Source organism: Oratosquilla oratoria, chromosome 11 (assembly GCF_046742065.1).
Source record: "Oratosquilla oratoria isolate Oo_2021 chromosome 11, ASM4674206v1, whole genome shotgun sequence".
NCBI classification, from domain to species: Eukaryota; Metazoa; Arthropoda; class Malacostraca; order Stomatopoda; family Squillidae; genus Oratosquilla; species Oratosquilla oratoria.
In genome coordinates, this window is record NC_134787.1 from 50932651 (window position 1) to 50949808 (window position 17158).

The 17158-nt window shown below is 39.5% G+C and overlaps 1 protein-coding gene across 1 annotated transcript; it reads left to right on the forward strand.

Moving 5' to 3' along the window:
• Positions 1–1325: 1325 nt before the first annotated feature.
• On the forward strand, positions 1326–13480 carry LOC143030055 (solute carrier family 22 member 20-like). Its single transcript, XM_076193260.1, has 11 exons — positions 1326–1457; positions 1941–2044; positions 2586–2740; positions 2842–3010; positions 8300–8444; positions 9422–9609; positions 9969–10129; positions 10978–11081; positions 11636–11700; positions 11966–12131; positions 13259–13480. The coding sequence occupies exons 1-11, from the start codon at positions 1326–1328 to the stop codon at positions 13478–13480; spliced, it is 1611 nt and encodes a 536-aa protein (XP_076049375.1).
• Positions 13481–17158: the final 3678 nt, after the last annotated feature.

Below are 17158 nucleotides of genomic sequence, written 5' to 3' on the forward strand. Positions count from 1 at the left end.
CAAAAAACACCGAAAACACAGCGAAAACACCGCAAACACAGCTAATAAACGTCCAAACGTCCACACCAATCACGATCTTGTTAATTAGTTAATTAGTAAACAAAACAAAGTGCGCGCCATCACGCCATCAGCCACTCAGCGGACAAACGCCGAACTAACGGACGCAATCTCCCTACCCACGAAATTTAGACTGTCGGACCGGACCAGCGGATTTCTGATCGTCGCATCCGATATCCAGTAATGCGGTGTCCGTTAATGAGAGGTCTCACTGTATGTGTATATATATATATATATATATATATATATATATGTATATATATATATATATATATATATATATATATATATAAATTTTCACCATTTTGTCCACATTGTCAAAACTTGATGGAAGTGTTCAGTGTACCCCGATAAAGCTCAACCTATTTGTGCACGTCCTAAAATTAATATAATTCGTTCTGACAAACCCCCACGTGAGAGTTACTCCTGTTGTTTTGGGTTGAGCAAAATGACTTGGCGGCAGCTCAACTAAGCGAGTAAAGTCGTAAGAAGCAGCGAGTGTTCTCATGTATTCATAATAAAAAAAAATTTAAATGTCTGTATACACTTTGTTCTTTGTCATTGTTACCACACGAATAAAATCGCCTAACGGCAGCCAGAATAAAAGAACAAAAATAATTCCTGGTAGGGGAGGAAGAAGTATAAAGAAGAAAATTACCCGAACATATTCCAGAATAAACACCAACACCCGTCAACAATTCAAGAATAAGCACCTGTCAAAGTATCAGTAGAACAAAGTACCAGTGAAAAAAACAGGCAACAGCTCCTTATTATTTTCCAAATCTTAACAATCATACACTATACAGACAGGTTCCCAAATCATCTGGGGTGGAGGATTGTTGGTGTCCTATTCCCTTGATACTGTGGATTATTATCATCAAGAAATCTAGGGATCAGATAATGTATGTGTTATATGTTTGTAGCGCACCGTGCATTATTAATCTAATTACTCCTGAATATTTCACACACACACATTTTTCTTCTTTTTTTCTTACACACCACCCCGTTCACGGGATAGCATGGTTGATACTAGCAGTCAACGTCATTAGTTCACCCTTCACGGCACCTTCATTACCGTTCCGGTGTTTCTTGCCTTACCAAGACACTCAGAACTCCAGGTAGGCTACTCCCTCTAACCTGGGTTCAAATACTATCGTAGACAAGTATACATAATGTTCGTGAGAAACTGATGATAATCGGTTGTTCCTTCACACCCCGCCATCTCTAGCCACTTCGACAACAAATGTAACTTGAGTGAGGGCGGAAGAATGTTGACCCAGAAGAGCCCGAACGCTTCCTGGGGCGTTGCACTGCCTGACGAAGTGGACGACGGAGGCAGAGGCTGTCCGTACGGTTACGAGTACGATACTTCAGTCTTCACATCCACCGTGGCTTCCGAAGTGAGTTCGAGAGAGAGGAACAACTCGATGTGGTTGGGAGCCGGGTTCACAGAACTTTTGTCATTTGAGTTATTTTCTGTGTCATGTAGACCATAGTAGGTCAATGATCACAGGGAAATATACATGAGTGACCACTGGGAACGAAAAACTTAACGAAGTAAAGTGTAAAGTATATATATATATATATATATATATATATATATATATATATATATATATATATATATATATATATATATATATGTATGTATGTATATGTATACTGTACATGTACGTCCTCCCCACCCTATATTTCAGTTCTGTTTTGTCTTCCTTTGTTTTCCATAATTTCTAATCTAATCAACTGAATAAGCATAATCCTGGACCAACGTCCTCACTCCCAGTTCCAACCGAGAGGTCGGGGGTGCTAGTAAATGTGATGTTAATTATTTCTATGACTTCAGAACCCAATAAGGGCGGACTTTATACATTCCAATTTCGCAGTGGAACCTTGTGTGCGATCGAAATGTGCTTCAGCCTCTCTTCCAGATGGTAGCGTCCTCTGGAACCATTGTGGCCAACCTCATCTCTGGAAGTGTGGCCGACTTGTAAGTTCTATCTTATGTGTCCAGTGACGAAAATTTAGTCGGATATCTTAGTAAATGTCCCTTTGATGAAGAACGTGAAAAAAATAAGAAGAAGGTATAGGCCATACATCAACGTGCTCCCAAATGTCCATTATTCTTTGTGTATAGACATGGTCCAAAATTTTCCGACAGATAATTTCATAGTATTCCTGCATGCTACCAGACGAAACCACGTGATGTTCATGTCATTCTTACGATGTTTCCCTATTGCACCAACTGTAAGATATCTTTGCATCACTGCCACTTTTCTATAATATTTAGGTATAGTGAGGTATACTTGCACCATCGTATGTAGGTGATGACGCTAACAGCACCATCTGCCAATAGGTAGGGACAGCAAAATATTGTAAGTAGACTTTAGAGTCTGAATGTTCGTCTTGTCTAAGGGTCACTCATCCAGACAAACCATTGATGGTGGCGGTTGCAGACCTAAACAATGTTGCTTGATTCACCGCCCTCCCCTTTCTTTCTCTCTTTTATGCTCTCCCTCTCCTGCCAACAGCTACGGAAGACGTGTCCCCATAAACATCGGGGCGATCCTCAACGTCGCCTCTGCGATCATAATCATCTTTTCGGGTCACTACTGGATCGCCCTCGTCGGAAGGTTCCTCTTCGGCTTCAGCACCGGCTTCGTCATCTGGCCGACTTTCAACATGGGTGAATATCGACCTCCACCCATGTCCTCCTCCACACCGATTGCTTTACATATACCCGGACAACCTTGACAGTGAAGGATTTAATGTTCCCCTGTCCGACAGCTATTGAGGAGACGCCGCCGAAGTACCGGTCTCTGATGGGCATGCTTCTCGGTATTCCCTTCTCCGTGTGGGTCGTCGCGATGTCAGGGGTCGCCTATCTCATCCGTGACTGGAGGAATCTGCAGGCAGCAGTGTCCGCTCCGGTGCTACTCTTTATTCCCTGCCTTTTGTGAGTAGTGATGAAATATCGGCAAAATCAAATTCCGGTAGTCGAAGCAGTCTAGTACTGTGGAGCCCTGTCCCCGCTATGGAAGCTTACTGAAGTTAGTCACAACTACACTAGATTAACATTGGCTAAGTAAAGTGACGGGAGATCTTTCAGTCCACAAAAAGGCCGGACGTAGGAATATATTAAACACACACACACACACACACACACACACACACACTTTCGTCGGATGGACGGCGAAGATTGGAGTTCTGAAGAAAAAGTGAATTTTTCGTGGATCTCAACGCAAAGGAAGTACCTTATTGTATTTACAGGGAAGGGGAAAGCTCGTGGTGTAGTGGGAAAGGGAGGAAAAAGGAGAAGGGGAGGGATTACTGAGGGAAATGGAAGGAAATGAAGGGGAGGACTTGGTCCAGGAGACCAGGCGTCTTGTAAACAAGAAAAGGACCAATGGTTTTGGTGAAGGAATGAACAAAAATGTAAAGATTAGAAATATAGATAAGAGCAGCACAATGGAAGGTGAGGATAATAATTTCCAGGGATTTAATGAGGGGGGGGGCGGATACCAACCTCCCCCGATTAGCAAGACTAGAGGAAAAACTTGAACAAATTACCGAACATTGGGAGAATAGGTTCGGTAACATAGCAAAGATTGCGCAGAGAGTTGAAAATTTGGAAGAACTAGAGAAGGTGAACAAAAACTTAACTAATGAAATGGAAGAATTAGAAATACAGTTAAAAGAAGTAAAAGAGGAGAATGAAGAATTAAAGAAGAAGAATAAAGACAACAAATAGACCATAGCAAAAGAAGCACAGGGTTGGAAAAAAAATCCAAGAAAACAGTAAAGTTGCATTTACTGACATAATTAAACAGCAAATGAAAGAACAAACTGAAGACTCAGTTATTAAAGTGATGAGACAGAAGGAGAACATAGTAAGAGACTTAACAGATAAAAAGAAATGTATAATTATATTAGGAAAGGAAGAGAAACATAACCTAAATAGAACCACAAGAATCAATGAGGAAAAAAAAGTAAGCAGTTTACTAGAATTAGTTCAGGAAGATGAACCTGAAATCATGAAACAAATTGAAGAGATGTATAGACTCGGAAAGTATAGTACAGATAAGACCAGACCAATTAAGATTAAATTCAGGTCACAAACGACGGCAGAGAATATCTTAGCAAAAACAGGGAAACTAGCAGCAAGTGAACAATATAAAAAGGTATGGATAAAAAGAGAAATGAATAAAGAGGAAAGAGAGGAGGAAAAAAGAAAAGACATGAAGCTAAGGAAAAAAACGAGAACAGAACAGAGTCAGAAAAAGAGAAATTCTATTGGAGAGTAGTGAATATGAAAGTAAGGAAATACGACATACTAGAGAAAAACAAAAGGGAAACAGAGAATACAATGGAAGTGGCAGAAAACTAAGAGTGTCTTACACAAATATAGATGGATTAATAACAGGATTGAATGAGCTCAATGATTATCTGAAGGAAAAAGAACCGGACATAATGGGAATTGTAGAAACGAAATTAAAAGGTCCACTACCACCCAACAGTGTAGGACACGATCCATATAATTATTGGATTAGAAACAGAGAGACAAAACAAGGGGGTGGAGTTATGTTCCTGACTAAGAAGGATATAAACGTGAGGTGCGTCACATATGGAAAGAATACAGTAGAGATGATTATGATCGAAGTGGAAGAAAGAGATGAGAAGAGCAGATAAATTATGTGCCTCCAAAAACAGCCTCGTGGGAAGAGAGTGAACATAAAAGTATGTTAGAAGACACAAGGGTAACATTAAATAAGATAATGGAAGATGGAGGAAGAATAGTTATGATGGGCGACTTTAATTGCAAAGAAGTCTGCTGGGAAGAGATGACAGTAAAGGGTGGAGACGGCTCATGGGGAAATGTTCTACTCGAGATGATTATTGACTATACGATGACACAATGGATACAGGAGGACACTAGGTATAGAAATGAAGAAGAACCATCGAGACTAGACCTAATAATCACATCTGAACCTAGAATAGTGGAAAAGCTTGAATATAGAACACCAATAAGTAAAAGTGACCACATATTGATTGAACTGGAACGAAATGAGGAAAAATACATGAAAAGAAATGAACAATATAGAAAAGGAAGAATGCTGTATGAAAAAAGAAACTTTGATAAAACAAGAGAATTCTTTCAAAAAGAAAACTGGGAAGGAATATACAAAGAAGAAACAACAGTGGAAGAGAAATGGAATATTTTGACAAAAATTTATAAAAAAAAAAAAAAAAAAGGAGTGGAAAAGTATGTCCCAAGACAAAAACAAGAAAAAGAATATGTAAAGTGCTGGTACAACAAAAGTTGTAGGGAGTTAAAAGACAAAAGAGATAAAGCTTGGACCAAATGGAAGAAAGACAAAAGACCTGAAAAATGGAAAATATATACTTGTTATAGAAATGAATATGTACAAGCGTGTAGAAAGGAAAAGAAAATATATGAAAAAGATGTCATAGAAAAATGTAAAGATCAACCAAAATTATTTTACAGATTTGTAAACAACAAACTGAAAAACAAACAAGATTTGGAGAAATTAAGACAAGGAGGAGTTGAATACACAGAGGAAATAGAAATGGCGGAAATTATGAACAGGCATTTTAAATCAGTGTTTACAAGGGAGAACATACAACCTGAAGAGATCGAATGGAAAGAGAAAGTCCCCCCTATGAAAGAAATAGAAGTAACAAAGAATGAAATAATGAAACACTTGAGTAATCTTGATGTCAGAATATCACATGGACCAGATGAAATAGCAGACTGGATTCTGAAAGAATGCAGGAATGAACTGGCCGACAAAATACATAGCATAATAAACAGTTCCTTGAAAGAAGGAAAAGTTCCAGAAGATTAGAAAAAAGCAAATATAGTACCTATATATAAAGGGAGAAATAAAGAAGACCCTACCAACTATAGACCGGTCTCTCTAACAAGTACAATAGCAAAAATTTGTGAAAGAATTGTCAAAAGTAGATGGGTAAAATATTTAGAAAACAACAACAACAACAATGTGCTAAATCCAAGACAATTTGGATTCAGACAAGGACGATCATGCGTCACTAATTTAATATGTTTCTATTCAAGGCTAATAGATATAATACAAGAAAGAGATGGATGGGCTGATTGTGCATTTCTAGACCTAAAAAAAGCTTTTGACAAAGTACCACATAAGAAGTTGCTTAAGAAATTAGAAACCGAAGGAGGAATACAGGGCAAACTGCTTAAATGGATGGAAGACTTTTTGCAAGAAAGAAAAATGAGAGTAGTGATAAGAGACAAACACTCAAATTAGGATGAAGTAATAAGTGGTGTTCCACAAGGAACAGTTTTGGCCCCAATAATGTTTGCTATATATATTAATGATATGGATGAAGAAATTGAAAGTTATATGAGCTTCTTTGCAGATGATACAAAGCTATTGAAAAAAGTGAACACGGAAGAAGATTGTGAATCACTACAGAGAGATCTAAATAAAGTCTGGGAATGGAGTAGGAAGTGGGAGATGGAGTTCAATACTAAAAAGTGTAGTATAATGGAATTTGGAAAAAGCAAAAACAGAATAACAGGATCATATAAATTGGGAGAAGAAAGAATAAAAAAAGTTGAGAATGAGAAGGACCTGGGAGTCATTGTTATGAATAATATGTCACCTGAGAAACAAATAAATAAGATTTTTGGTGAAACTTATAATTTAATAGGAACAATCAAAGTGGCATTTACATACCTGGATGAAGAAATGGTGAAGAAAATACTAATCACTCTGATAAGACCAAGATTGGAATATGCAGCAACGATGTGGTCACCAAGTACAAAAAAATGTATAATACAACTTGAAAGAATACAAAGAGCAATTACAAAATTGGCACCAACACTTTCAAAACTATCATATGAAGAGAGACTAGCAAAACTTGAGCTACAGACACTAGAGCAAAGAAGAGAGAGAGGAGATTTGATAGCTATTTACAGAATCATGAAAAGCATAGAAATTATTGATAAAGAGGATCTAATAAAATGGGATGATAGAAATACAAGAAGACACGGAAATAAAATCAAGAAAGACAGCTATAGAAGAGATCTGAAAAAGAACAGCTTTTCTCACAGAGTAATAGACAGTTGGAACAAGTTATATGAGAAAGTAGTGTGTGCAAAAACAATACATGAATTTAGAAATAGTTTAGATAAAATGAGATATGAAGACGGGACACCACGAGCATAGCTCCCCTTCCCGTAAAATACAACTAGGTAAATACAACTAGGTAAATACAACTAGGTAAACACACACACACACACACACACACACACACACACACACACACACACGAGTCAAATTTGTTCGATGGAGTACAGAGACAATATCTTGTTATCTTGTATGCTACAATTAGGTGGACAGTACACACACATACACGAAATACAAAAAAATAGTAGGATAGGGTTGATGAAATATTTTTGGGATGGTTTGGGCACATGGAAAGAATGAGTGAAGAAAGATTAGTAAAAGAAATGTGGAAGGAGTGAACATGAGGGGGCGACAAATAATGAGATGGATGGATGGGATACTGGCATTGGGAAAGAGGGGAATGTCTGTTGAGGAAGGAAGGGAGAAGACAGAAGATAGGGGTGAGTGGAGAATGGTTGTGTAAGGATCATGCTGTGATGCATGGAAAGGAGTGGGTGGGGGATGGGGAGTGAGGGAGTATGTGTGAATGATACTCTGAGGCAGACCAAAGGGATTTCTTCCCGTCTTCTCTTTTTCTGCATGAGGGGACGGAGAGGACGGGGGGGCACCGATTAAGTGAAGCGGCCTTGCTATGTTTTACTGCCTTGCTTCTGACCCAGGGCAGTGGTGAGATGCAGGGATGACCCGTCATCCAGGAGGAGCCAAGAAAAGAGAGGAGTAGTGGTGAATAGCAGTGGAGTATGTGGGGAAGAAATGAGTGGGAGTGGATTTATGTTTATATGTATATGTATATATGTTTATGTATACCATATGTAAATATGTATATGTGGACAGCCATATATAATTTTGGGTTGTCAGTTCCTGCTTCCTTATTGTAAAGAAGTATGAATAGATTAACCAAACCATTAATAGATAAGTACATAGACAAACGCGGTAATAATAACCTGGTAAGTAAATGAATAGATAAATAAATGAATAGGATAAAACATTGTTTACTGACTGCAGTGCTAAACCCGCGTGGTAATCTCATGTTGGACTGAAATCACACTCTCCAGGTTCCTGGATGAGTCTCCGAGGTGGCTGATGCAGAATGACCGCAGGGAGGAGGCCGTCAGGGTCCTACAGAAGGCGGCTCGGCTCCACAAGGCCGAGATTCCCTCGCCCGGAGCTATTAAGGCACTTGCCGATGAGATGTTCCAGGTTAGGTCCGACAAGAGAGTAATGTTCTAGGTTATGTCCTAAGAGGTAGTAATGTTCCAGGTAAGTCCGACGAGAGAGTAATGCTCCAGGTTAGATGAGATAGTAGTGCTTCAGGTTAATTCCGACGAGAGAGTAATGTTTCAATTTACTCCCGACAAGAGAGTAATGATCCAGATTAAGTCCGACGAGAGAGTAATGCTCCAGGTTAAGTCTGACAAGAGAGTAATGACCTGGGTTGAGTTCAGCAATAGAGTAATGCACTAGGTTAGGTCCGACGAGAGAGTAATGCTCCAGGTCAGGTCTGGCGAGAGTAATGCTCCAGGTTAGGTCTGAAAAATAGGGAGCACTACTCATGGTGATGTCAGATATTGGAGAATAATGATCCAGATAAGGTCTAACGAGCTGGGAGTTCCACTCACGGTAAGGTCCGGAAGATGGGTCCGATACTGTAAGGAAAATGTCCAAATAAAGTCTAAAAACAGGGAGTAACATTCACGGTAAGGTCAACAAAGAGGGACCTTTGATAAGGTCTGAAAGAAAACTGGTGTTTCAGGCTAGGTCTAAAAAGTGTGAATAATATCCACGGTAAGGTCACAAAATATCAAATAACCTTTGTAAGATCGGAAAGAGGTAATACTCATGAAGTTCAGAGAAGAGTCATATAATATTCTTATCCGTAAAAGAGACCAATGTTCTAAAAGAACAACTTCGATGACTGCTGGCGCAGACCCAAAAGGGAACGTGTCGTGTAATCTTTTGTCAATCGGAATTTCCCTTTGACTCTATAAAATTAAATGGTGGAAATCAAATCAGCTAATTTCACTTCTGTGGTAAAAGGGTTTTACAAATTAATACCACCCTCCCGTATTGGCTGGCACTTTTCTTTTTAATTTGGATGTTGACCGCCTATTTAATTCATCACCGAGGTTTCCCCTAAATAGCCAAAACGCTATAGCCTACATATCTAACTACTACAGGCAACCAAAAAGAGAAAGCTTTCACCCAACACCCCGTCCGTCAACTGGATGGTCGATCTTAAGCAGGGAATCCTCCAGTTCGTGAGAACTCCTGCCATGAGGACAATCACTCTCCTGATGCCTATCGTATGGTTCATGCAGAATCTCAGCTACACCGGCATCTTGCTCAACGCCAACAACTTCAGTAGGTAAGATCAGAGGACAGATTGTCCCTCAGATGCTTTTCTGTCACGGGTGGGGTCACTGGTCAGGTAGATTTACAAAAAGGTTCTCGGTCAAAGTTAAGTCTTATTTGTGTGGTTTCATCTTCGCTTCATCTTCTATTCATCTCGACTTTGATCAACATAGTTTCATCTTCTTCCCATATCGAGTGTTACTAACATGTGGATTATTTTTTCCCAACTCGAATCTCATTTCCATGTGGTTTTATCTAGACTTCTCTTCGTCTCGACTTTGATCAACAAGGTTGTATCCGGGCATCATTTTACCTTCATTTAGTGCCTGATCAACATGTGGCTTCATCTTGGCTTCATCATCTTCTCCACAGTGAGAACCCCTTCGTGTACGTGGCGATGAACAGCGCGATAGAGATACTGGCCATCTTGTTATTCACGCCACTGACCTTTCGATTCGGACGAAGGATCGTCACGACCCTGGGGTTCCTGCTGGCAGGACTCTGCTTACTGGCTGTCGTATTCATCCCAGAAGGTGAGTCGCGATGTGATGCAAGAATAGATCAAAGGATACAGGAAATAATGAGCAAATATGCATTAAATGAATATGAATTAAGTAAACATATAAGCTGTCAGAAATGAATTTGGATGAAGACTTGTTTTACTTCATCTACCTTCACTGTATATATTAAAGTCACCGTTCAAAAATAATCTAATACCACAACTCTCTTGAGATTACTTGAATGTAAGACATCCTTTGGAAGGTTGGGATTATTGTTTACACCTGACTTCCAGCTACCGGTGGAGTGTCTATATGCAGGACAGAATATCCTCCTGGACTGGGACACAGTTGTTCCTGGTTCGATCCCCGGTCAGCGATAGGGAGATGTCCCAGCCGCACATACGGGGCTTTACAAGCCAGTGGTTCTCGAATCTTTTGTCCCCCTATAGCACCTTTTTCACTGTGTGAGTTACAATGACAAATTAAGCCAACGAGAGACCTTTAGATTCATAACGAGGTCGGACGCAAAAAAAAAAGTATATATATATATATATATATATATATATATATATATAATATATATATATATATATATATATATATATATATATAATGTGTGTGTGTGTATTATATATATACACTATGTGTATATATACATATATATACATATATATACATATATATATACATATATATATACATATATATATATATATACATATATATATATATATACACAGTATATATACAAAGAAATGAATGAACAATAATAGAACAAAATAGATAAACAAGATAGATGTTAATGATAGTAGATAAACAAACAAAACAAAATATAGTAAAAACAATAGAATAAATATAACTAATATAAAATTTTTCCTTAGGTGATTTTTCAAGGTTCAAACTGTATCAACTTCAATCGCCTCAGCTAGAAGTTTATTCCATTCACTGTCATAATAGCACTGCCCACCGGACTCGCTATTTACAAGTATGGCTTACTCAAAATTGAAATATCTATAATTATTTTTACCTTCATCTATGCCATAAGGAAAAAAAATAGGCTCGAGAATCTTTAGGACCGCCCTTCATTAAAAGATAAATATCTTAATAACTTGAGTATGAAGAAACTGGCCCTTATTCCCGTCCCCCTGATACCCTAAAACTCACCTCTTGGGTGAGAACTCACTCTTGGATGAGGTACCCCATTTCTAAAATCCTTGTTGACTACTATGGCGGACATCTGAGGTGCCGTGTACCAGTGTCACATTTCTGAGCTAACACCTAAATTGTAGACCCGAGCCAATAACAATGATTCCAGACTTCATTGATATCCATCCCAGCTCAACCTCTACGTGTACTTCTCACCATACAACGTTACTAGACTGTATTACTCCTCAGTGGATAGCCCGGTGGTCCTGTGAAGGATCAATAAAGATAATTCGAGCAGCAAACATTCCTCTGTGAGCTGGAAAGAAGGAACGAACAGAACCGATAGGAACTCGTTCAGTCACATTTATATTTCTTCTCTCTTTGCCCCTTCAGATTTGCGGGTTCTTCAGTGGGTATCTGTTGTTATGGGATTCACAGCTACCTCCGGTGTCTTCCAGGTGCGTACCTTGGTAATATTTGAGCTATGGTAAAACACACACACACACACACACACACACACACACACACACACACACACACACACACACACACACACACAAATATATATATATATATATATATATATATATATATATATATATATATATATTCCAAGTTTCTTGTTTGAACCATCTTTGTGGAAAATTAAAAAATTATTAAGACTATACAAATAAAACTAGTTTCTTCATGCTGTTAGAGACATTGACTACAATAACCTGCAAGACGTAATCATAAACGATCCTCGTTATCTTCCCACTTCGACCAACAGGTGAACCTCGTGTACATTTCCGAGTTGTTCCCGACCACCCTAAGAGGTCGTGGGGTGTCTCTCTGCACCCTCGTGGGCGACTTGGGCATGCTCGTCGCTCCCTTTATCGTCAAGTTTCTGGTGAGTGACCTTATTTGACCTCGTCTTCCTCATGACCTTAAAAAAAAAAAAATTATGAAGCTCTCCTTGCCAACTGAGGGGCATTGTCGAGTTACGTAGATGAATGAAATAGTCTGGCGGCCGAAAGAACTGCGAGAGTGCAACCCGGCACGAAACAGGTTAATCGAGGTAGGCTATGAGTATTGACACAGTTTTACTGCAATTTCTATCTTCCCCAGTTTCCAATAGAAAAAAAAATTAAAACATGCAAGTGTTCCCAAGTTCTTTAGAACTACGACGAAACTGACTTGCTTCCTCGTGGTCCCTAGCCCCTTCCGTACAGGTTGGTATATTTTCTTTAACCCTGGGTGTCGTCAGGCGATTTTATTCGTCCCTGTGGTGTTGGTTGGCACTCAGCACCAGGGTCACGGAGGATGGCCCTCCGTCGAAGACGCATGCCAGGTCACATGTGTGTTGCGCGTTCTTCTTAACTTGGATCAGTCTACCTTCAAGCCCCGCTCACACCAACACGTTTCGCCTATACGTTTTTACTTCAATGTATACGCGTCCTGTCGTACTAGGAACGCACGGGTCGAACTGATATCGAGATAACACACTGTGCGGTGCCAGAAACGCAAGGTCAAACGCATCGACCGCCAAGGCTCCCCAGATTTCAAACCTGCAGTTCTAGGTCTGTGTTAGTACGGGTTGCTAACTTTGAAAATGGCTGTGTTCGATGCGTTTCTACCTTCCTGATCGGTGATACTTCGGTGTCAGTACGGTGTTTGCATTTCCATTACGCTCTCACTTCTATACCAGTTCGGTGTCACCCCGGTTTCGATACGGTTTGGAGGGCTACCGCAGCCTTGATGCTCTACTATTGCGAGGTCAACTCGGTGCTACTACGGTGACTTTATTATCACTTCGATGCACGCGTTGTTAGTTCTATCTTACTTCACGTAATGCAGTTGAATTTCGATACTACTTCTATGTCAGTTCGTTCTGGAACATCGAACTGGCTACGCGGCGGCAGGTTTGAACAATTTGGGGAGCTTTGGCTGTCGATGCATCTGACCTTGCGTTTCTCTGACACCGCACAGTGTTATCTCGATGTTATCTCGGTATCAATTCGACTCAAACTTTTCTAGTACAGCAAGCGCGTTTACACCAAAGTAACATCGAAGTTAAAAGGTATAGGCGAAACGTGTTGGTGTGAGCGGGGCTCACCGATCTGGAGGGTAAAAATGCATCGAACGCAGCCATTTTCAAAATATGCAACCCGCACTAGCACCGAGCTAGAACTGCGTTGGTGTGATTGGGTCTCAAGTAACCCCTGGTGCCCCCAGTGGAGTCTTCTTACATTTGTTTAACTTAGCCTCCGGGAGCAAGGTTAATATATGAAGTTTAATGCATCACACGACGTTTAGGGCGCACACTCGTTACAGCTCCTCCATAACCTTTGGTCTTCTTCAGGCAGAAACGGCGGTGCCACCTCCGCTTGTCTTTGGCACCTGTTGCTTGGTCGCCAGTGTCTTTCTGCCCTTCTTCCCCGAAACCAACGGTCAGACCCTTTGCGAAGTGGTCCAGGACGTCGAAGACCGACGGAGAGCCCAGCGCAGCCTAAGTTCCTCCTGCTGCTGTGCCTACGTCGGGAAGAAGGATTCCAGGACGATCTCCAACCTCTCTGGGATCTTCCATCAGGGGTTTGTGCCAGACTCTATGGAACCGGTCTCGCCGACCTAATCCTTTTGATTCTCGAGTTTAGTTTGTTTTGGTTAAAGATGATTGTCAGGTATCATGTCAGAGCAAGAAGTACTCGGAGGACGCATACCTCCGCCAGAGGAGTATCATTGCCTCACACACACACACACACACACACACACACACACACACACACACACACACACACACACACACACACACACACACACACACACACACACACACACACACACACACACACACACACACACACACACCTCAGTCGAAGTGACAACGAAGTTTGGAACTCCAAGAAAACTTCAAATTTCATCGATCTCAACAACGAGGGAGTACCTTTGTTGTATTAATAGGGAAGGGGAAAGCTCGTGGTGTAGTGGGAAGGTGAAGAAAAAGGAGAAAGGGAGGGATTACTAAGGGAAATGGAAGGCAATGAGGAAGGTGACGAACGGGTTCCCCCGGACGTCAGAAGAAATGTCAACAAGAGAAATTCTATTGGAGAGTAGTGAATATGAAAGTAAAGAAATGGTTCATAGAAAAGAAAAACAGAAGGGAAACAGAAAACGCAATGGGGGTAGCAGAAAATTAAAAGTGTATTATACAAATGTAGATGGCTTAATAACAGGCTTGAACGAACCGAAGGAAAAAGAACCGGACATAATGGGAATTGTAGACAAATTTGAAAGGTCCACTACCACCTAACAGTGTAGGACATGGTGCATATAATTATTGGATTAGAAACAGAGAGGTAAAACAAGGGGGTGGAGTTATGTTCCTGACTAAGAAGGATATAAATGTGAGGAATGTCACATATGGAAAGAATAGAGTAGAGATGATTATGATGGAAGTGGAGGACAAGGATGGGAAGAGCAGGAAGTTTGTAGTAAATTATGTGCCTCCTAAAACGGCTTCGTGGGAAGAGAAAGAACACAAAAATATGTTAGAAGACACAAGGATAATATTAAATAAGGTAATGGAAAATGGAGGAAGAATAGTCATAATGGGTGACTTTAATTGTAAAGAAATCTGCTGGGAAGAAATGACAGCGAAGGGCGGAGACGACCTATGGGGAAATGTACTACTTGATATGTATACGCCACCATATACATGATGAGTAATATCACTCACACACTCACTCACCCCACTCACTCCCTCACTCACTCACTGGTCCACCCGACTGTCCGGCACCACTCTTGCTGACTGGGCGGTTGCCGACACAGCACTTCCTGCCCGTGTGACCAGCACCACCACAAGCAACCGATACACACACACACACGAACATACTCATAAGTGCAGTCAACCTCTAACTCACAAAACACACGACAACCAAATAATAATGAACCCTTCCCCCTGGAAATATTATATACTGTAAATAACATATAGCTAGTAATTAAGAACATGATAGTTTATTTACGGGAAACCAAACATTCCCATTAAAAACCCTTATTAAAACATTTACCAGCACCTCCTATTTTTGCTGTGTCAGCACTTCCGACGAACAAAAAGTCGATACTCCAGAGCAGAACCAGTCGGTCCGATGATACGTACAGAGACATTAAAATAGTGCAGTGTGGTATATAAACGAAGTGACATTCAGATAGCTTGGAACTAATATCTTGAGAGATAGACACAAACAAAATGATAGTGCTTAATGTATCAAACATTTACCCATATTTCAAGAAGTGATTGACATTGTGTAAAATATAGAAGAAATATTTAATAAACGAAAAAGATGTTACATTGAGTTTGGTGTTGCCGCCTTAAGTTCTGTGTTATGTATTTACTCAACACCAGTTGAGGATACAGATATGATTATAGAACATACAATGACGCAATGGATACAAGAGAATACTAGGTATAGAAATGAAGAGCCAACGAGACTGGACCTAATAATCACATCAGAATCCGAAATAGTGGACAAGATTGAATATAAGACACCAATAAGTAAAAGTGACCACATACTGGTTGAACTGGAACTAAAAGAGGAAAAATACATGAAAAAATGAACAATATAGAAAGGGAAGATTGATATATGAATTTTTTTTTTATATAAAATAAGAGAATTCTTTCAAAAAGCTGACTGGAAAAGAATACACAAAGAGGAAACAACAGTAGAAGGAAAATGGAATATTTTGACAAAAAATTATAAAGGAGTGGATAAGTATGTTCCAAGACAAAAGCAAAAAAAAAAAAAAAGATTATGTAAAATGCTGGTATAACAAAAGTTGTAGGGAGTTAAAAGACAAAAGGGATAAAGCTTGGATAAAATGGAAAAAAGACAAAAGAACTGAAAAATGGAAAATATATACTATTTATAGAAATGAATATGTACAAGTGTGCAGAGAAGAAAAGAGAAAAAACGAAAAAAATGTCATAGAAAAATGTAAAGATCAACCAAAACTGTTTTACAGACTTGTAAACAACAAACTGAAAAACAAACAAGAATTAGAGAAACTACGACAAGGAGGAGTTGAATACACAGAAGAAATAGAAATGGTAGAAATTATGAACAAACATTTTAAATCGGTGTTTACAAGGGAGAACAGGCAACCTAGAGATATCGAATGGGAGGAGAAAGTCCCCCTATGAAAGAGATAGAAGTATCAAGGAATGAAATATTGAAACGTTTGAGTAATCTTAATTTCAGAAAATCGCATGGACCAGATGAAATAGCAAACTGGATTCTGAGAAAATGCAGGAATGAACTGGCAGACAAAAGACATAGCATAATAAACAGTTCATTGAAAAGTTCCAGAAGATTGGAAAAGAGCAAATATAGTACCATTATATAAAGGGGGAAACAAGGAAGACCCTACCAACTATAGACCGGTCTCTCTAACAAGTACGATAGCAAATATTTTTGAAAGAATTATCAAAAGTAGATGTGTAGGGCATCTGGAAAAAACAACGTACTAAATCCAAGGCAATTTGGATTTAGACAAGGACGATCATGCGTCACAAACTTAATGTGTTTCTATTCAAGGCTAATAGACGTAATACAAGAAAGAGATGGATGGGCTGATTGTGCATTTCTAGACCTGAAAAAAGCTTTTGATAAGGTGCCACATAAGAAGTTGCTTAAGAAATTAGAAACTGCAGGGGGAATATAGGACAAACTGCATGAAAGAAAAATGAGAGTAGTGATAAGAGACAAACTCTAATTGGGATGAAGTGATAAGTGGTGTTCCACAAGGAACAGTTCTGGCCCCAATAATGTTTGCTATATATATTAATGATATGGATAAAGGAATTGAAAGTTATATGAGCTTCTTTGCGGATGATGCAAAACTATTGAAAAAAGTGAACACTGAAGAAGATTGTGAGTCGCT